Source organism: Solea solea, chromosome 2 (genome assembly GCF_958295425.1).
Source record: "Solea solea chromosome 2, fSolSol10.1, whole genome shotgun sequence".
In the NCBI taxonomy this organism is placed as follows: Eukaryota; Metazoa; Chordata; class Actinopteri; order Pleuronectiformes; family Soleidae; genus Solea; species Solea solea.
The window spans coordinates 31855539-31877766 of NC_081135.1; the positions used below are offsets into that span (position 1 = coordinate 31855539).

General features: G+C 41.8%; 1 protein-coding gene across 3 annotated transcripts in view; it reads left to right on the forward strand.

Moving 5' to 3' along the window:
- adarb1b (adenosine deaminase RNA specific B1b) overlaps positions 1-22228 on the forward strand; it is a 123534-nt gene that overhangs the window by 95916 nt on the left and 5390 nt on the right. For all 3 annotated transcript variants that reach the window (XM_058615917.1, XM_058615926.1, XM_058615908.1), the window contains 7 exons: positions 5188-5262; positions 8248-9170; positions 10472-10586; positions 11641-11809; positions 12742-12893; positions 13525-13693; positions 19304-19485. In XM_058615917.1, the coding sequence (XP_058471900.1) occupies positions 5235-5262; positions 8248-9170; positions 10472-10586; positions 11641-11809; positions 12742-12893; positions 13525-13693; positions 19304-19485 (1738 nt within the window). In that variant the 5' untranslated portion in view covers positions 5188-5234. The remainder of the gene's footprint in view (positions 1-5187; positions 5263-8247; positions 9171-10471; positions 10587-11640; positions 11810-12741; positions 12894-13524; positions 13694-19303; positions 19486-22228) is intronic.

Consider the following 22228-nt stretch of genomic DNA (forward strand, 5'->3'; position numbering starts at 1 on the left):
CTGCACAAGTATAACATCAGGAGTAAAGCACAGTGAACACCCTAAATAACCCCATAATACCACAGAGACCGGGCACTTGGATTACGAGAGGATTGCAAGTGAATTCCCAGTGATGTAACAGCGCATCAGAGTGGGTTAAAGGAAAGTACAAACCAGTGTTCAGCTGGTTTCTTCCATTAAATTTATATGTAAATTCTGATCAGAGATCTTGACGTTGTTGTTTTTTTACGTTTACTATTTGTTCCAGACGGGCTCAATATAACCCACTATAGAGTGCTACTGTATTTCAACATTCAGTGGGTTTACATGCACAGTTCAATCAAGCTAAGGCCGTAGTCTGACTAAGACAGACAGGCAATCGGACGTTTTATTGGCCGCGTACGTCTGACTCAACCTCCGTAGGTGGCGCTGTATCTCTCTATAAGCTAGTGTGTATTGAATCAGTTTCCCGTTGACCTTAACACCACAGAAAAACAAACACCAAACGGTGTTTCCGGCAACAGTACTGCAGTTTATATGTCGTCTCTTTCGTCTTCCGGGTCAAAGACCAGGGAGGAAAGTTTGGTGCATGTGCGCAACGTATACGTAAGCGTATACATACAGGAGTAATCAGACTATGAATCGCATTATCCAGGTATGTTAGCCTGCCCGAGATCGATTTTAGTCTAGACTAACTTGTTATTGAATTATTGTCTTAGTCAAACTAAAATTGGACTTTTAACAAAGTATTGTTTTTAGCTTTGTGTCCCATGATCGTGACAGGTTACCTTTCAAGTTTGGATCTAAGCTCGTAGCACTGCGTTTGTAACAGGGATATTTTGATGTTTTTCTTTTCAGGTTAATGCAAGTATGATTATTTATTTGATTGATTATTTGAGTCTTGGAGTCTGAAATCCTTTTGATGGAAAATTTGAGTTCCTACACTACAGCCGTGATAGGCACTCTGTTTCAGACGGTTTGATCCCGACAGCTTGCCAAGGGCAGACCCTTCCATCGCCTTCTGTTTTAGGGGAGATAATGATTCTCTTTTACCTGGAATAGGATTGCATTTTCTATCTCCCCCTTTCTCTATTCTTCCCTCACCTTTACCTTTTTCATCCCTCACTCCACCCGCCCCCCCCCCATCCCACCTCTTCTCGTCAGTCAGCCCCGCTGCTGGTGCTCCCTCCACAGTGGCGATGCTCTATCGCTCTGTCACAGCGCAAGCGAGGGATGAGAGACAAATCAAAACCACCTTATTTCCCCTCAGTCCCTCTAACCGTGCCAGATTGAATTTGAGGTTTTTCATCTTATTTCTCATCTTTCTCTTCTCCCTGCCTCCCTTGGCGTCCACTCAAAATTACCTGGAACCAAGCCGTCTCACAACTTGATGACGCAGTATCTTTTCTGCATGTGGAGGGAGAGAGACGGCAGCCCTCACTGCTCATTCTTTATGCTCACTTTAAATCCTCTGCTTTACTTGTGAGTCGTCCAAAATTGTCAATACCAAAATTTAATAAGGAGCCCGACTTGCCTTCGCTGTGTGTGTGTCTTACACATCGTTAAAGAAAAATATAAAAACTGAATCACTTTCACAAAGAATTTATTTTTGATTTATGTTGATTTCTTGTGCAATTTTATCGGATCTATCTTATACAGTATACATGCTCTTATTGCAAAATGTCTCGCACCTGCCAGTCAGTACATGAAAACCCTACCATAGTACCACCAAGTATTTGCGCACCATAGGTCACATAAGTCACAAGTTTCTTTGGTTCACATCATTTTAGCAAAGCACTTGTAAATATTTAAAATCACCATATGTCATGTCTTAAAATAATACCTAGGAGAAAAATAAGCAGTGGATCATATTAAAAGAAAGATAAAAGCTGCATTTTGTACTTCAGACAGTTCATTTTATAAACTATTAGACAAGATTTATATTATTCTCATTTGTCACCTTTTTTTAGGCTTTGGCTAAACTTGCTCTGAGTTGTGCTGGTCAAAAAGGAGCAAAAAATATATACATTAGTAGCTTTTAGGAACTGGGAGTATTGTGCAGATTTGGGGATTAGGTAAATTGGACGCTCTAAATTGACCTTAGTGTGAGAGTGGATGGTTGTTTGTCTCTATGTGGCCCCTGTGATGGACTGGCGACCGGTCCAGGGTGTACCCGCCCGTTTTTCACCCTATGTCGGCTTGGATTGGCACCCGTGACCCTTCACCCTGACTTCCCGAACTCTGAGTATTGTTGCTCCATTTAAGCACTATGCTGCTTCTTGTTATCACAAGTGCAGAAAGCATAGTGCCTCAATCCATGCTAGCAAATCCACAGAAAACTACTTGTAAACAGGAGATGACGGAATATTTGCGCACATATATATGTATTGTTGGTCTATTCGCACAGGATTAGTAGGAACTGGGGTGGATTTTCCAGGCCTTTTTACCCCAGGTTAAAGTCAAGTTAATCTTTACTGACATCGTCCAGTAATGATTAATCATGCGGCACATTGAAATGAGACTAAAAACACTGAGGTAGCTCTGGTAATAATTACTTTACCCCCACCCCCTCATGTAAAACTAATCCTGTCCTAATAGGGTTTTAGTGACTGCTATATTTTTATAATATTTCTCAACATTTAAAGGTAAGTAAAAGTACACGCCTTTATATCCTGCTGTATCATACACTGCAGCGTTAACAGCTTGTAAGTAACTCGCCTTGTGTGTGTAGCTGTGATTGTGAGTGTCTGGTCCGGGGGCAGGGGCACCTGGCTCCTGCCTCCTGCCTCCTGCCTCCTGCTACCTGAGAACGATTATTCTCGTCTTACAGTTTGTTGGACCTCCTCCCACCCATCCTCCCTTCACCCCACCTTTTCATCTTCAATTATGGGTTGGAATATGAATCTTTAATAGGATGATAATTGTGCTAGCATATTTGCTGTCACCCACCATTAGCCCAGATTAATTAGCCCATTTAGTTTAGCTTAAGAAAGTGTCTGGCTGAGGAATGGGGGCACTGATGGAAGGCGGGTCGAGAGAGAGAGCGAGAAAGGGAGAGAGTGGAATCAGTGCAATCTGTTCTGTATCATCACACTATCTCTCTCTCTCTCTCTCTCGCTTTCTCTTTATCTCTGTGTGCCATGTGCTTCTCTTTTCCCTTTTTTTTGCTCTATCTCCCTCTTTCTCTCTCTCCTCTGTTTGTCTGTTTTAATATGAACTCATTTGCCCTGCTCTTGGCAATATGTTTTATCATGATGTGACTTTCATGTGTTTGTGGTGTGGAGACTAACGAGGCGTCATGCAGTGTAAACGTGCCTGTAATTAGTAGTAGTGTGAGCCAGGGGGTAATATTTCAAAGAGCAGCCAGTTCCCCAAATTTTCAATTAAATGAAGATTGTTCTCTTGTAATTTAATTATTTTATTAATTATATAGGTTTTTTTATTCAAACGATCACTCATTGACTTGAACTTGATAGAAATTGAAGTTATTGCACGTAAAAGTGGAATTTTGAATGAACTATTTGAATTTTCCTTTTTGAATCTACCTTTGAAATAGCTATAAATGATTGTATATTGTATAAAATAATACAAATAAATAAAATCATTGACTGAGACTACTCATGTTGCTTGGCAACAGGTTGTTTGTTAGCTAGAATCCCTTCTAACAAGGCTCCGAACATCATGAGGGAGAAACTGCTGGCATCTACAATCATGTCTTGGATGTGACAACAGCATATAAAGCACTTTCAACACCAAATCAACATAGTCGTGTGGTTGCAAAATGAACTCCTGTTGACATTTTGCGATTTGACTGCTGCCTTGTCGGTGTTTGAAACCAGAAAAGAACAGATGTCACCTGCCACCAGGCAGCAGCTATTGGACGGCACAGGCAGTTAATCACGCTGCGGTCCACTCATATGTGCCGTGCTTTATCGTCCGTTTTCCTCGAAATGAGAACATAATTTACAAAATCAACATCACATGCTGTTGAATAAGACCTGAAGCTGGTAATTGAGGCCATTAACTCCCCGCCAAAATATTCACAGACGTTATAAATCAAGTGAGAAGTAGAAGATAATTTTCCCATAGACTTCAACACAAGCTGAGCTCTGTTTTGTAGCCACTTCCTGGGCTTCACCTTTCAAACCAGAACATTACCTCAGTTTTTTTATACACAGAATTAGACAGTATTTGTTCAGAAGAAGAGCACTTGAGGCTTTTCTTAAGAAAGATGTTTTTGCTTTTCTCTCTCAACTGTCTTCGGGAACCACGGCCGACAGAGAACAAGTGTTCTTCCCAATTATGCCGCCTCACATGGTTCTGTGCAACACACCGTCTGGTGCATTCAGCATAAATTTAACCCTCCAGACCTCTGTGGTTGCTCCTGCATCAGGCAACTTGGCTTGTGACTGAAGGGTTGCCGGTTCGACACTCCACCAGGTCAAGGACTGGGGTACCCCTGAGCAAGGTACCGCATGTAGTGTGCTCCTTGTGCTGTTCCCAAGCTTGGATAAATGGGAGGGTTCTCTGCTTAATCAAATCATCCGCTGTGGCGACCTCTGTTACAGGGGAAAAAAAATCTGTAAACAGTTGAGTTGCATGAAATAAATTCCTCTCTGCTCTACAGTACATTCAGTATCCTTCATCTCAGTGATTATTTTGTGTACTGAAAACTTTTTCCCCACCAAAGAAAGTAGTTGATGGTCATCAGGATTAACGAACAATTTAATTCAATGTTAGTGTGAGAGATATTGCCTGATGGAGCTTTAATCACACCTTGCGCACCTCGTGATAAGTGGTATGAAGATGTGTTTGACAGTGGAGAGACTTAGCCGTGTCCCTGGCTGTATATCTCACAGCAGGCAGTGGGAAATGAGGTCTAATCGGAGGGATATTAAAGTCACAATAGACTGCTCCTGCTATTAAGGCCTGTCAACCCTGGCCTCCTCTCACCTTGATATTTCTCACTCCCTGAATATTTATATGCCTACATCACATGCTACTAACACAGTGCACTGTGTGCCGGTAACTTTGTGTGTGTGTGTGTGTGTGTGTGTGTGTGTGTGTGTGTGTGTGTGCCGGAGCATCAAGTGAGAAATTTATTGTCACTCTAACCCCACTCAAGGTCTATGGGATGTTGGAATGAGTTCATGTGCATGTGTGTGTGTGTCACTGAAGCAGTCAACCTCTCTGTCCTCTGATACACAGGTGCAGCGGGGGCACGGCTGCTCTCAGGTCCGAACAAACCCGTCACCATGGATGTGGATGAGGAGGAGAATATGAGTGAGTTGATTTTTTCCCCCCCCCTCCTTTGTTTGTCTGTCCGTCCTCCTGACCTCGCAGTATCTACTGGGTACTTTTAATATCTGCCTGTACTTCTGTTATCCTCCTCTCTATCTAGTCCACCTGCACGTCTTGCCTTGTGTGTTCTGTCCTTTCTCTGACGTGTAAACACTTGTGTACGCATTAGTCCAGTGCCTGTCTTACACTTGATTAGATACAGCACAAAAGTGACCAAACTGAATCCTGATTGTTGAGAAAAAAGGCACACACACACACACACACACACACACACAAACTCTGTGCTGTCAATTGTAATCTCACTTAGGCAGAATGTAAACTAGCATCCATCCTCATGAGAACACAAATACACAACAATTCTTCTTTGAGGTAAGAACTAATCATTCCATCTGAGATACATAGATTCCCTCAAGCTCCAACTCCTCTCCACTTCAGCATATTGAACTTTAATCCGACTTTTTTTCCCCGGGTTTGAACTCGATACGCGAGCCTCAGAAGACAGAGGAAGACACGACAGAATGTGTTTTCCCTTCACCTAAACTATTTTGAACTAGCGTTCAAAGGTAGCTGTCATCCTCGCAGAGCGCCAACCTGCGATTCGTATCAAAGGTTTCTCATTGTTGTGTCATACTCGGTTGTTTGCGCTCCGAGGGGTGGCATGTTGTCATGTGCTGTGTCAAATGAGCAAAGTTCGCGAAACAAAGTCTTTGTTGTTCCTGGCAGTCAAAAGATACACTTGAAGATTTAACGCAGTCCAAGCTCACTAATACCGAGGGGAACACCAGAGGGAAACATTAAAGAATTCCTAGCTTTCATGTGACAACCTTAGTAGCTCTTGAAGTTATTTAATCACTTGAATCACACTGAAATCAAAAGCCCAATAAAGAAGTTACACTTTAAGTAAAGTTGTGATTAAAGACTTTTCTGTCTGTATTTGGTTCGTGCAAAAGCCCCCTACACAGATTTTCATCTCCAAAGGATTCAAACTTTGTTTTTTCTATGCTTATTACACAAGTGTTGTACACGATTATTGACCACAACTGCATGTGTGTGTGTGCCATAATTCTCTGCATTGTCTTGGCTGTTGCTTTTAGGCTTTTGTCCTCAGAAACCTTGGAGAAAGTCATCATACGATACAATTGTTATTATTATGATGAAGAAATTTGGAACCTTTTTTTTTTGTGCCATTATACTTACTGTGTTTTGTCTGTGGAGCATGCAAGAGTTTTTAGTTATTTTTTTAATTGGTGGCTAATTGGTAATTGATGCCACCGTGACCATTAGCTGAAAATATGTATTCAAGTGTGTTATCTGTTACATTTATTTAAAATCCCTAACTTTATACAGTAGCTAAATATCTACAGTTTTTTGTTTTTTTTTAACATTTGCAGAGAAATGTCATCAGCCACATGCTGTACATTTTAAAATGGATTATTTTAGAATCCTTTCCAGGTCGTTAACATTCGACCAAGTCCATTGTCCATCATTAGTCAGCTAATGCTGTAGCACCTGTGGTGATATACAGCCTTTTGTTGAGATTGTGTCTTCAACCAATCCACAGACTCCATCGCTGTGATAGGTGATAGCTCTTCCTCCACTTTGTGCACAGTTCCGCCGCCCGTCTTTTCCCCCTTGTCGTCGTGTTTATTTGCAAAACTCCATGCCAGTCTGCAGAGTGCATTATTAACACACTAAAAACTGCATGTTTTCAGAGCTCATGAACTGACGAATATGCATCTTGTGTTCTGTTCGAAAGAGTTCTTTATTTTTTATTTGTTTTCCCTTTTTCTTTTCTTTCTTTGCCTTAAGACGTGTCAGTTGTAGTATGCAGATGGTAACAGCATGTCGGTACAGATTGCAACTTGAAACACTGTGTTCTCTGACAAGCTCCTTGTGGGGATCTCAGAGGCACAGGGTCTTATGAATGGCACCTCATTAGAAAACAGTTCTCGAGTTCAGACTTTCCTCATTTTAAATGTGACAGTCATTCTTTTCAAAATGAAAAAGAAAAAAAAGAAAAAACATGGCCCAAACAGCATTGTAAGCTCCCACCGTGTCACCAGTCAAGCCTTTAGGATCCGGCAGTAGGTGGACTCTCCTCCTTCTGCTTCTTTGATGTGTTCTCCTGTTTGCCTGGTCCTCAGCTCCTTCCCCTGCACTCCTCCCCTGCACTCCCTCAACCCAACCTACAATCCCACTCATGCACACTGCGGCCTCTCTTTCTCCTGAGTACCGCAAGGAGTAACCTATCAAGCCTTTGCTGAAGGATGTTATAAATGAAAATTTTTGCCAATATTCCATCCACTTTGCTAACTGGATTCGGTGATATGTGTTCCCCTGTACAGTATATTTCAGATCTTAAAGTGAAACATACCCAATTTCTTCATAGGCACTCAAGAGATTAGAAATTGTGGGTGGAAAAAGGAAAAGCGCTCTCTCTCTTTCTCCCTCTCTCTTTCTCTCTCGATCTGTCTCTCGGTGCATGCACACTCAAAATTTACTGTACGTGTATTTATGTTTGAGTCCCACAACTTTGCAACCTGAAAATTGTACCATAGCTGTTACTTGAAAAATATAAATCCTCCACTTTGCCCTTCCTCAACATTAGAATAACAATCCTTCATAATTACATCTTTAATTCTTAAGCTCTATTAACTCTTTCATTTCAAATTTACAAACCATTTTACTAAAGAAATTCTCAACCATGCTTCAAATGTTGGACAAGGCATAGTCACCTTCTGTTTATAGGAGCAATACATTGATTGATGATGTGCTACTATTTCTAGTTATATCAGTAGACAGTAGGTAAGGATGTTCAAGTAAAGTAAAAGCCAAATTCCTCTTGCCTTGATAAAGGAACACAAATCATTGGTTCAGTTCCAAAGAGTGATAAAGGAATCTATAAATTTTGCATTTACAAGATCCTGCAACGAAGGCGTTGTAAGTTACTCTTTCTGGGCACCGCAGGTTCAAGCAGCACCGACGTAAAGGAAAACCGAAACCTGGACAACGTGTCCTGCAAAGATGGGCAGGTGGCTGAACAGCTCCCCAATGGAAGCGGGCTGAGCAGCCGAAAACGCCCCCTCGAAGAGGGAAACAATGGACACACACACTCCAAGTTTCGGGCCAAGAAGCGCAAGAAAACCCCCGGGCCAGTTCTGCCCAAGAATGCTCTGATGCAGCTGAATGAAATCAAACCAGGTCTGCAGTACAAACTGCTGTCTCAAACAGGACCAGTCCATGCACCAGTTTTTGTCATGACTGTGGAGGTCAATGGACAGATGTTTGAGGGCATGGGCCCAACAAAGAAGAAGGCGAAACTGAATGCAGCTGAGAAGGCACTGCGTTCTTTTGTCCAGTTCCCCAATGCTTCCGAGGCTCACCTGGCCATGGGTCGAACACTGACGGTGAACACAGATTTCACATCTGACCAGGCCGATTTCCCAGACATGCTCTTCAACGGCTTTGAGACACCGGCTGCACCAGAAGAATCCTTCTATTTAGGCTCCAATGGTAACAGCTCCTTAAACTCGCTAGGGGAGTACCCACTGCCCACACCACCTGGCAGCACCCTCGTCCAGGCCCCATTGCCCCCTCCATCGGCATTCAGTTCGCCCTCCAGTGGCAAAAATCCAGTCATGATCCTCAATGAGCTCAGGCCAGGCCTCAAATATGACTTTGTCTCAGAGAGCGGGGAGAGTCATGCCAAGAATTTTGTAATGTCAGTAACGGTGGATGCACAGACGTTTGAAGGTTCAGGGCGCAACAAGAAGCTGGCTAAAGCCCGGGCAGCACAAGCCGCTCTTTCAGCTCTCTTCAACATGCAGCTAGACCAGACACCATCCCGGCAACCCATACCCAGAGAGGGATTACAGCTCCACCTACCACAGGTAAGCTGTTACCTTTTATATATGTTGGCAAAATTCAGAATACAGAGCTTGCAGGAGTCGTCGGCCATACTTTGACTGAAGTAAACCACCAGCACGAGTGACAGACTTGTGTGAGACTACTATGCCTCTGTAGTGGTGACTGTCAAAGCCGCATCAGTGTGTGAGAGGTGATAACAGTGAGCGAAACCGATCAGCCCAATATACCATCCATTGTCCCTTTTTTAAAAAAAAAAAACCCTTTACTTTAAAACCTTACACTTGTCCATTGATTTATTCATCAAGCACCACCAATGTAATGTTAGCATGCCTTAAGTGCATGATTCATTATTTGTTGATTGGTCTTTAATTTGTACAGCCCTTTTTTTTTTATTCAAAAAAGGTTGGATGTAGTTGCAGAAAACAACTTTTGTTTCACATTTAATATTCTTTGTAGCACATTGTGCTGTTTTTAGTGAGGGAATGTCTCCACAGACACACCAAAACAAACGCCACCATACTAAGAAACACCGGGAGAGTCATGTAGAGCTTTGTTTATGTATAAAAGTTACTCACTCCCTCTTTAAGTTGTGTAACAATGGGCAATGTCTAATCATGCAAAGAGGGCAATAAGTTCTCCTCCTAACACTAACATTTATTACACATTTGTTTTCTCCAATGTGGAGAAAGCGTCGAGTTTTACATCAGTTTCTACCACATCGGCGACCTTGTACTTCCAAAGTCAAATGATCTGGCTACGAGTGGGTGACTCAGAAGTAGCAGGGAAGTAATACTGGACTAATCTCTTTAATTTGTGGTCATCCAGCCGTCATCTCTCCTCTTGGTTATCATCGTTTTCCATTACATTAGCAGTGGATAAAAAGCCACCAATAAGAACTGGCTGTCCAAGAACAAAAGTCGTGTGCAGTTCAGTCTTTATAGGTTCCCCAAGAGTTTCCACTAAATTATGGGGGAAAAACTTTTCTTTTTTTTTCTCTGTGTTAATTGCTTTCACGAGGCAGATGGTAAATCCTAACTGTCAAACTCAAACTGCGTTGCATTGACAGACAGTAAGGTGTACCTCAGGGGGTGAACCCAGTTTCAATTGTTGCTGTTTTTAACTGTCTGACTCTTGTTTTGGAGCCGAATGTGAACACTGTGACAGGTACATGGTGCTCTAGGGGCGGATAACATCACACAAGCTTTGTAAACTGACATATCTGACGCAGGCTTGTGTTTGTGTGCCCACGTGGTGCATGTGTGTGTGTGTGTGTGTTGCTGTTGCGTGCGTGTCTGTGTGTGTCTGTGTGTGTATGTGATTCCAGGTTCTGGCTGATGCCGTCTCTCGCCTGGTTGTGGATAAGTTCAGTGAGCTGACAGACAACTTCACCTCCCCACATGCGCGGCGGAAAGTCCTAGCAGGGGTCGTCATGACAACAGGTAGACTTCAAGGGAAGAAATGGGGTGGGAATGCGTTTACACTGGCACTCGATGTCTGAGTTGGGTTGTGTTAAGTCTAGTAACCTCTCCTTAATAATCTATATATATATCTATATGTATATGTGTGTGTGTATATATATATATATATATATATGTATGTGTGTGTATATATATATGTATATAAATGTGTATGTGTATATATATATATATAGTTTACAGCATAGTGGACATAGCATAGTAATGTGTAGAACACGTGCAGTCCTGTCATTTGTGATTAAATTAAAGTACATTTACATATAAATGGTTTACTATTTGTTCTATTTGACCCTTACCTGTTTATCTTTGTACTTTCCAGCCCTTTTTTTTTTTTACATTAAAACATATGATGACTTTAATGACTATTACTAACCTTTAACTAACAGGTATTTGTTTTGGTCTTACCAAAAATATATTTAATAAAGAGCCAAACTATTAAAGGTAGTAATGGTTATGAATAGCTCCAAAACCTCCTGGTGTATATCTATGATTTTAATCCTCTATTGTTTGATTTGCATTGTGTGTATGAAAGGTTTATAAAAAAAAGGTCATTACTTTTGAAATGACAATATTTCTGTGTGTGAGTCAGCACCAGAGGGACTCTCAGTAAATAGAGTACATTTACATGCATTAATGAGCAGGATAAATGTGTCTAACGTCTATACAACGTAGGTCTCACAATTTAAGTAGTTTTTCAAGTATGAAATGCACCTCAATTTAGGGGGAAAACCACCCAAATAATATGTTGCATCATTGTTTTCTTCCTTTCAGTGTCAGTACATCTTGTAATAATCATTGCACTTACCTAATAATAATAATAATGATGATAGCACAATGCATTGTGCCTTCTCCGCTGTTATATTTCAGCAGCAATGTTAACACCAGTGACTTGTGCACATGAGGGAAGCAAGTTATCGCAGTCCCAACCTCTCAAGGTCAAAAATGTAGGCTTGCACAGGCTTGGAAACTTTGCGTCCATTGACGAGTGCGTCGTTGCTCTGTGTCTCGGACTCAACAGGGACCGATGTGAAGGAAGCACAGGTCATTTGTGTCTCCACGGGAACCAAATGCATCAATGGTGAGTACATGAGTGACCGTGGCCTGGCACTCAACGACTGCCATGCCGAGATAATCGCCCGACGCTCGCTCATCAGATACCTCTACACTCAGCTGGAGTTCTTCCTCAGGTCAGTCAACAGTATAGAGTGTGTTTTCTATAAGCACAGTGCAGCATCACACCTGTTTTGTTATGTTGTGTTGGGAGGTTTGTTGTATTAATCAAAAAAACTTATAAATAAAACTTATATATAAAACATTATATGGACAAAAGTATTCCATTACACCAACCTTTTTCCAGCTATATATTTCATTGTTCTTGGAGAACGTTCTGTAGAGCGTTCATGAGGTCAGGCACTGATGTTGGAAGGAGAAGATCTGGCTCGAAATCTCTGTTCCAGTTCATCCCAAAGGTGCTCGATGGGGTTGACGGTCTGTGTACTTGACGGCCAAAGGATTTTCCTTTGAAGAAAATAAAACCAAAATTGGAAAACGAGCCGTTTCCCAATAACCATTTACATATAGGGAAAGGAAACATCGACAATCATTGAAAAGGGAAAACGACAGATTGATCAGTTGCCTGGATGTGCAAATAAGCGGAAATCAGGAAAAAAAATGACTGTGAATGAATTTGTTTTTAGACTTTTGCGTAGTTTATTTTGTTGTGACCCGGAAACTATTGCCAGTCAAGTTCTTCCACATCAAACTCAAAGTCAAACCATGTCTTTATCCTCCTGTTGGGATAGAAAAAGAGTCTTCCTCAAACTGTTTCCACAAAGTTGGATGCATAGCATTGTCCAAAATGTCTTGTTATGCTGAAGCATTAAGATTGTCCTTCATTGGAGATAAGACTCTGAGTCCACAGCCTGACTGAAACACCTGAATTCAGTACTTAACAGGTGTGGCCAAATACTTTTGTCCATATAGTGTATTTACACTGCTGTTTACTGTATCTAATTTAATTAATATGTCCATAACAGTCTTTTAAGCCAGTATAGGTTTAGATGTGTTTGTCAGCCTTGGCTTGAATTGGCCCTTTTTTTTAATTTTTTTGTCCTCGTAGCAACATTAAGGACGAACACCAGAAGTCGATATTCATGCACTGTGACAAGGGAGGCTACAGGTTAAAGGACAATGTTCAGTTCCACCTCTACATCAGCACCTCGCCCTGCGGAGACGCCAGGATCTTCTCGCCACACGAGGCCGGAGTGGAAGGTCCGTCCACGCGCTGCCAGACACCTCATTTGTTTCTCATGCTGCAGCGTGTTTTTAATTTGGGTCTCATTATAGTCCATAATGCGGCTTATTTGATTTGATTATATTTGTAGGTTTTCCCTCTTCTGCTTGGTTTCATTCAATTATAATTTTACTCCAGTGTCCAAATCCACATTACAGACACATTTGAACAAGGCCCTAGTAATTAGAGCTTTTTGTCATTCTCTGTCTGTCCCTATCAGTCTTTCTCCTGCCCAGCCAACCCAATCTGTCTGTCTGATTAACCTCCCTCTTAGTCTTGTCAAAGTGTTTTCCGTTACACGCCACACACTGAATAGACAACAGCCACATTCAATTAGTCGCTAAATAGACGGCGTGTGCTAGTGAAACAGCAGAAAACGTTGATAACATTCTAAAAAATATTAGGTTATGTTTTTGTGGAAGATTTTTTTTCTTTTCTTATAATCTCTGTTTTCTTAAATAGAGAAGATTTGTTGAATATATTTGCATATTTACACGGCGGTACCCTGTACTGTAACATAGCAGACGGTTGAGTGCATAGGGAATTGTGTTGTTATGTTAACGTCTTTCTTATTTCTCTTTTCTTTTTCCCATGCCGTGTCTCGCTCAGACCAAGGAGACAGACATCCGAACCGGAAAGCACGGGGCCAGCTGAGGACCAAAATCGAGTCGGGGGAAGGTACGATCCCTGTGAGGTCCAGCAACACCATCCAGACCTGGGATGGCGTTCTGCAAGGAGAGCGGTTACTCACAATGTCATGCAGTGACAAGATCGCCAGGTAATTGGGTCCAGATTGTAGCCACGAGTGCTGCCAACTCTGCTTTTGATGTGTATATCAGTTCATGTTTATGCACAGGCAGCTGCTTTGTTGTTTTCATTACTGTTTATTATTTAATGGAAATAATTAACTACTGAAGTTAATTTCACTTGAGTTGAGTCCACTGTCTCTCTGTCGGTATAGTCGTGTTTTCACTAAGTGGAACATTTCGGTTTGGTACAGTACTTGACGTATTTTTTTGCGTTTACATTAGGAATAGTACCAAAATAACTGGTCCCAACTGTTCCTTTCCCTTGGGGTACCAGAGTAGAGTTTCATCAACACCCGCAGTCTTTTCCAATGCAAAGCTTGACAGTCTCAAACTTAGCAGGAAACAAAAGCTGGATGTCGTCCATTGTCGTCCACTGTGTCACGTTCAATGTTGTCGTTCATTGTCGTCGCACCGGTACCACGTCACGCTAAGTGCACAGCCCACACCCAGTCTACCAAGTAAAGGTACTGTTCTCAGTCGAAAAGCAAGCCTTTATGTGAAACAGTAAATATGATTGTTTTATATGATTATTGGAACATTTACAAATAAAGTGTTTTTTAAAATAAAGAAAGAAAAAGAAAAGCAAGCCTGACCCAGGACTTTACCATTCTAAACTGTACGAAAAACCCAACCGTACTGTGATGGAAACACAGAATTTGTTGAGGCCAGTTAGCTTAGCTTAGCTTAGCTTAACTTAAGCTTAATAGGAAGATATATCTAGACTGGCTGTGTGCAAAGATATAAAAAAACAACAACAAAAACCACTTATAATACAAGTAATACAAGTTAAAATGTACAATTTGCTTTATAGTGTAACCAAGGGCACCACAACAGCACAGAGCTAACAGAGCCAGGGGGGGATAGGAGGGGTCTTTGTACAGGGATAACATTGTTGCCTGAAACCCCTGACCTGAGAGTGACTACAATTATCATATTAAGCAGCAACAATCTTTGTTAAAACCTCTTTATATCTAGAGAGAGAAGAGGCCTCGTGCCAAAAGCTTTGATATTGTGTGGGGGTCAATTTGGTTCCTCCATGCCCCCCAAAATCCCCTTGAAACGACACATTTAATCTCCTGGGAATCTGCAGATGTAGGAAAGTCCTGACAAGCACTGAATAGTTGAGAGAGTGACTTAGGAGATAGTTCATTTCATTAGAAGGGCTGTTGAATAATTTCCCCTTTCCCTTGTATTGTTAGCGCGAGAACAGGCCGTCAGGAACGATTACTCATTTATACACTGAAGGTGAATTGTTTACTGAGTAGGCCGTTTAGCGTTTTCAATCCGAACTCTCCGTCGCGTTGTAAACATCGCCGCCACCCACGCCGAGTCGGTGAGTCAGTTGTCAACAACAACATCATTAAAAAAGAGGAATGGATTGTTTCTTAACTGATGAACACTTTGATGAGTTTCCTGCTGCATTTCTGTGTCCAGGTTAATGAATAAATTACTCTACACAACATGGGAGAGAGTGTGAGCCGAAATCAGAAAGTTAATCTCATTTAATGAAATATTATAGTAACGTCTACAGTAGTTTCCACCCGTCATTCATTTAATGGCACTACTGTGTCAATTTCAATTTCCCCTCTTGTGTGGTATTAACAAAAGTAAATCTTATCTGACTGTGTCTTACACGTCCATGTGGTTTTATGGAGGCCTTAAAATGAAGTATAATAATTTGGTGACTGAATCAGAAACCCCCGAGCTTCATACTCGAAGCATAAATGGCCATGTTTCATGATACGTCATGTCTTTTATTTACTCGCACTGCGATGGATTGCATTATTCCCTCCCTGTGTTACTTCCAGTCTATCGTTTTCTCCGGGGAGTGTCAGGGACAGGCTGAATTGATGGATCCGTTCCCCCCCGAGGCCATTTTTGCAGGCAGATCATAGCGTCTTTAGTCTCTGTCCATGTTCAAGGCGACGCCGCGCCTCCCCTGTGATGAACGATAAAACTTCTCCATAACTCTTCCCACCAGCCCTTTCCCTTCTCCTCTTCCTCCCCGATCGTAATACCTTGCCTGAACGCACAGAGTGATTGAACGCCGAGCGTGTGTTTGATGAGGGAGATGTCTGCTGTGTAGCGGACGCTGTTTGCGCTGTGTGAGAGGTTTTCTGCCATTTCAGCGTGTCAGGTAATGGTACCAGTGATTCAGATTTTGTGTGGTTGTTCGGAGCCGAGGGATCCAAGTCAGTAGAGGGCAAAATGGGTTGGAAGACCGTTCATGTAGTCATGTGGGCTGTTTTCTGGCCATGCAACAAGCAACCCAACAGGAACTATTTCAAAGTTGACAGAGTCACAGGAATTAAATGCACGTCTAGACTTTTTTTTTGGACTTATTTCAAGCATAAAAGGGCCAGAAAAATGTCCTGTGAGTATTTTTCCAGAATAGCTTTCAGTATCTGGCAGTTATTTGCAATTAACTGCATGTTAAAATAGATTATTAACAATTTAAAATGAAGAAAAAAAAGTTACAATTTTCCCGATAGCGCAAACCGTCGCGGCATTACGGTCATGCAAAATGCACTCGGCGATACGCTCTGTGTTAAAGGGTTCGACTTGTGCACGAAGAGGTCACGCAAAGACTTTGTGCTCGTTCTTCTCATGACACAGCTATTATCCAGGTCAGGAGTCTTTATCTTATTACACCTGCCTCTGTTCCTGTGTCAGTGATTGTAAGTGGTTATTAAATGAATACAGCTGACACTGGGACACTCTGACCACGCCCTCCGTGTTCCCATCCTGACACACTGTTTTTCCCTCTTCTTATTTTTCTTTGATGACATGCTCGGCAGAGAACAAGCACTTCCAGTTCTCGTTCCCGCTGTTCCTGCAGATCCGAGCGAGCTCGTGGCAAACACATGAGCATGACCTAATAGGTCTTGTCACATTGTTTATATTTTTGTTATTTAACACACGATCACGTGGGCCCTCCTGAATTGATCTGACCTTGTTTTTTTTGTGCGAGTGTTTATGTGTGAAAGCACAAAAGCATGATGTTGAATAAAATGGCAAATAATACAATGCAGAGATGTCTGACAGGAATGAGATTGAATGCTTCTGAAAACACACGTTTGTTCGATTTATATACACTGTGTGTGTGTGTGTGTGTGCGTCCTTCACAGTTCTTTTTAGATTGTTCGTGCTGTTGTGTGTGTACGTGCGCACATTTTTTCTGCACTGAGCCTGGAAAAACGCCGGGAAATATTACAGAGCTGTTTGACTGTGTTCAGCGTGCGCTCTTCACCGCTCGCAGCTATGAATCCAGATTTCATTTTGCCCTGCCTCCATTTGACGCATGACGTCACACACTTTTTCACACGGAGGAAAAAATATTGCATATAGAAACAATGAGCTCCCTGTGTAGCCTGAGGTCTTACGCCAGCGTATTCCTAATAGTTCTTGTGCTGTGGTGGTAATTTCACACACTCGCAAACAACCAGAATTGAAAGAGAAAATGAGCTCATCATCACAATCGCACTCGCAACCGTTTCTTAAAGGATAAAGTTCAACACGGGGAACCAAACTCTGTACTTTTAGTGGTTCTGACTGAATTACATCAGCATTACCAACTGCTCATTCACATTCAGTCAATCGGCACCAAGTTTTGGTAACCACAGAGGTCAGGGCAGTTTATAACCTGCACTGAGATTATGTTGCCGTCTCCCTGACACCGAGAATGTAAACATGCACCGGCCTGTTTATTCAGGTACATCTAAATAAAACTCTTAGTGTTGAATTTAGGGCTGAACAAATTTAGATAATTCTCATTTTCATTTGAATAAATGATTACTATTTGGTATTTGTGCAGATCTGTGACAAAGAAAGATGTTTTCTTATGATCTGTATAGGTCAGGACATTATTTGATCTAAAATGGTCATTTCACACACATTTTGGCTTTAGGAAATGTTGCGCCTGCTGTGATTTGAGAATTGGAGTAGGTTGTTATTGCGATTTTGATACAATTTTTTATTCATTGTTCAGCCCAGGTTGAAATTGAAATGATTATTCACAAATTAAACTCTATTTTTAGAGTAAAGTACCAAAAAAGGTGCCATTAGGTACTGGTTCTGATATCAAATGAACCCAACCCTCATAAACACAGGTGTTACTTTCTTTGTTTGATTTCTTTTCACTTCTCAGCCAAGATGTTCCTTCATGAACATAAACATTCAAATGTGAATTCATCCACAGGAGAAACTAGTCCCCAACAATTGCATTACTTCCTTGAGTTTTTAGTAATGTTTGCTTGAGCTGTTTTAGGACATATTTTTTCCTGTATGTAATATTTACATACAAGTGACCTGTTTAAAAGATGCATGAGGCTCATTATGCCACATGATACAGAGCAGACAAAGGTTCTGAGAGATTTGTGGGAGTTGCTGTATCTCTCCAACTGTGGCTTTTTCTGTCTTAAATCTCACTTTATTTCCCTCTCTCTCCCTACTGACTCCTCCATTTTGCAACAGCCCTCCCCTCGTCCCCCTCGTCTCCCCCTCCCCTCCCTATTGAGGTGGGCAGACAACGCTTCACAGAGCATGTCAATGGGAAAATGACTGGGGAGAGAAGGCTAATGACACAGCATAGAAATACACAGATGTTTTTAGAAAATGAAATTGGATATGTTGAAGTGTATACTGCTGTCGGATTGTTTGTGCTAGATTGCAGTGGCTGCCTATAGCCTCGTATATATTATATGAGCTGCTGCGGTGATGCCGTGTAAGGACAAAACCACGTAATCATATTTCTGTCTCTCTGAACTTTTTCCGGTGCCTAAGAGACGTCCTCTCTTTGTCATGTCTGTCACACAGGGGACGTGTTGTAGAAACATGTGACTGAATTGATGTCCGTGATGTTTAGAAGCATGAGTTAAGTCTTGGGGGGTTGAACTTAACGGTGTTATTGATCAATAGCTCTATAAAAACCGTTCGGCATAATGTTAATCGAGTGATCTGAGAGTAACTTTAAAACTAAATAATGTCTGTTACGTTCAAGGTAGTGTTAAATGAGTTCACACAATGCTACGCAAGCGCAAACATGTGCTAGTAAAGCAGTCTGACTGAAACACAAAGAAGCGCTCGAGACAAGTTTGAGAAGTTAATTCTACAGCTCAAAAAAACACAGTCTTTCAACAGTTTGACTGAATATTTATATTATTTTCCTTTGTGTCCCTGCCCGCCCCGTGCTGTCGCTGTATACACACAAACGCTCCCACAGTCACGTCTGATATTATTGATTGACAGAACCTGTTTTCAGATGAAGCATACAAAAATCATGTTGTTTCTGTTCATGTAGACCGAACAGAGGCAGAATAACAACATCAATAACAACAACCAAAAGTTACGCACTGCATCTTTAATGGCTGTAGGTTGAAACTCGACCCAATTATTTTCTATGAGTCCTCACCACTGCAGCGTTACGTTAGACCTAATGTATTCCATATTGAATTGTACTCTTAGAGTATAAATTATGAATTAGTACCCTTTTAAAAAATGCATTGGTAAATTCATCTACTTGTACCGACAATGCTCCACTCTCTCAGGGTCTGTGTCGTCTGGTTGTTTCCCCGCTGCAGGTGGAATGTGGTGGGCATCCAGGGCTCGCTGATGAGCTACTTCGCAGAGCCAATCTACTTCTCCAGCATCATCCTCGGCAGCCTGTACCACGCTGACCACCTGTCTCGGGCCATGTACCAGCGCATCGCCGACATCGAGGACCTGCCCCAGCAGTTCACGCTCAACAGGCCTTTACTCAGCGGTAAAGAGTCCACTTTCATCTGCAGTGCATGTGTCAGATGATTCTGCAGACATTTGAAATTCACAAGAGATTTGAGGACCTGCGTTGTAATATGTATTCTTTTTTTAACAGGGATATTGTATGAAAAACATTGCCTCTGTATAAAAATGGGGGGAAATGTGTTGTAAATTGCTTAGTTTTAGTCTTACAAAGTTCATTAGTGAAGAGAATTATAAATGAGTTATGGCACCTTTCCATTATACAAACTATGGACTGGCGATCTGTCTTTCGCCCTATGTCGGCTGAGATTGGCACTGCAGCCCCCCGCGACCCTCATGATAAAGTGATACAAGATGGATGGATGGATACTGCAAAGCAGAGAAATAGAGCTCTGCGCCCATATACTTGTCATTACGGTAGAACCTCAGGACGGCCGTTTAATCACAGACCATAATTCCATAATTCCCAAATGGTTGAATAACTGCCAGATATTGAAAGTGAACGTTATCTTGGAAAACAGGGCAGAGGCACTCACTCACTCACTCACTCACTCACTCACTCACTCACTCACTCACTCACTCACTGAACACTTTTTTGACAATGCTACAGCCATGAAATTTGAATAAACCCAGGCAGCGTGTGCAGTTTGATTCTTGTCTCGGACGTCGCGCTCATGACTCTTCCAGTGACGACACTCTCTGACCAATCGGTGGCCGATTTAAGTGTCGGCTCAGCTCAATTGGAACCTCCCAACAGCAGATACTAAAAAAAGCTCCAGGTACTAACCCTAATGGAAAAGTAAAAAAAAAAAAATAATTAGTCGAGGTGAGCCGAGTCGTACTAGAACTATATAATGGAAAAGATCTTTGGGTAATAGATGAAGGTACTGTATATAAGCACAACAAGAACACAGAGTTTCTCTGCTTCATCTGTCTCAATAGCAAAAGAAAAACTAAGCGAACATGTTTATCCCCATCACTGCTCAGTCCATGCCAACAAAAAAGGTTTTTTCCACTTTATTTTACCCGAGCTGACATTTACCTGGCTCCTAAAACGTTTGAATAGATTAATCATTTTGTAAAATTCCTGCAATGCCTTGACCTTTTGAAAAGGTCATAAAAACCAGAAGTTTTTTGGCGTTGCTACATTTCTTTCGTCTCTGCTACTCACAGAGACGTCAGGGCCTTGAGTCACTTTCTTCACGGTGTGTCACTCACGACTGAAATCATATGAGTTTAGTGGTGTCAGCCTAAAAAATGAATTACATCACATTGTATGTACAGAAGGCCAAAGGTCAACTTCACCATGGCTTGGCTTCACCATCTCCTGAAATAATTGGTCATTATAAAACAATAATTTAAGAACAGAGGGGAAGTTTGTGACGTGATTTTCTGCTCTTGACTGATGAAGAAGTATAACATTCAGTTTTGGTCTTCTTCTGTTTTTCCAAAAACTAACATCAATCTCTCGCACATACATTTATAAAGACAACAGATATACGTGATGTATGTGTTGTCTATTTGATTCATTATAATTTCTTGGTTAATTGTTTCATTTCCTTTGCACTCCGTTAAGACCTTTTTTGACCCGCCTCGAGACGAACAGCGCCGTTACCGTGGTTGTATGCTATTAGCCAAAGGAGCTCTTTTTTGCTAAATGGATTTATTGAGTAAAGGGTGTCTGCCTCCGCTTCACGAGGTGGTGATGAGCCCCCATTTCAGCTTGTACTGCAAGTATTAGGTGTTTCCTGGTTGACTTGTTAGGTCACAGACCAAAACGACTAAGCTGGCGGCCAGTTGGAACCGTTCCATGTCTTTCCACCGTCCATGAACCTCAACATACTTAGTTTTTTTTAAACTGACAGAGCATAAACACTGGTCTTCTTCAATGTGCTGGTTTCCTCTGTTATTTATGAGCCAAAGCTCCATACATACTGCAATGCAGAGCATTGAGACTACTAGAACACTGTAATCCAATTTAAACACACTGAGTATAATAATAATTTGATCACATCCAAAAGGGCAGCATGAGGCGTCATCGGACAGAAGTCTGGATGTTGCTCGCGGCTCTGCGTGCTCCTCCTCACTGGTTGCTCTTTAGTGGTTTAGGGTAAAGGATATAATAGTCCGGGGGTTATTAACCTTTCCCGCTTTGGAGAGTTTTTCGCGGTGAAGGGCTGTGATGCTGGAGCACTGAGGGGAGCACATCTCCTCTAAATCATCTTCTGCCACCAGGGCTGCTAAATGGAACCAAGGAGCTTAATAGACAAGCACACACACACACACATATACACAGAAGGCAAGACACAGGGATTTATGGCATCCATATATCTTCCATTTATGCTTGAAATACAGCAGAGGCCTAAGCCTCATAATGTGCTGGTGCTGGATGAGAGTCAGCTCTGTCCTCCTGGGAGGAGGATACTGTTTGTCTTCACTGAGAAACACCAAATTACTGGCAAAATAAAGAAAGAAAGAAAGTGCTTTCTGAAGATACTGGAGCGGTGGGAGCAACTGTCGTGAAGAAATGAGCTCCAGTGTTTGGGTACCTCATACTACATCCATGCAAGTGAGCATTTGGGTAGACGGGAAGATGATGATCATCTACTTTCTTCACAATCCTTTCTACACAAACACGTCTCCCAAGTTTTCAGGCTCTTGACATCATGTTGGGGGGGGCTCTTGCTGATAAACTTTTCATTCCAGTTTTGTTTTTGTTTGCATGTTTTGTGTGGGACTTTTATTTTTTTGTGATGTCAGTCCTG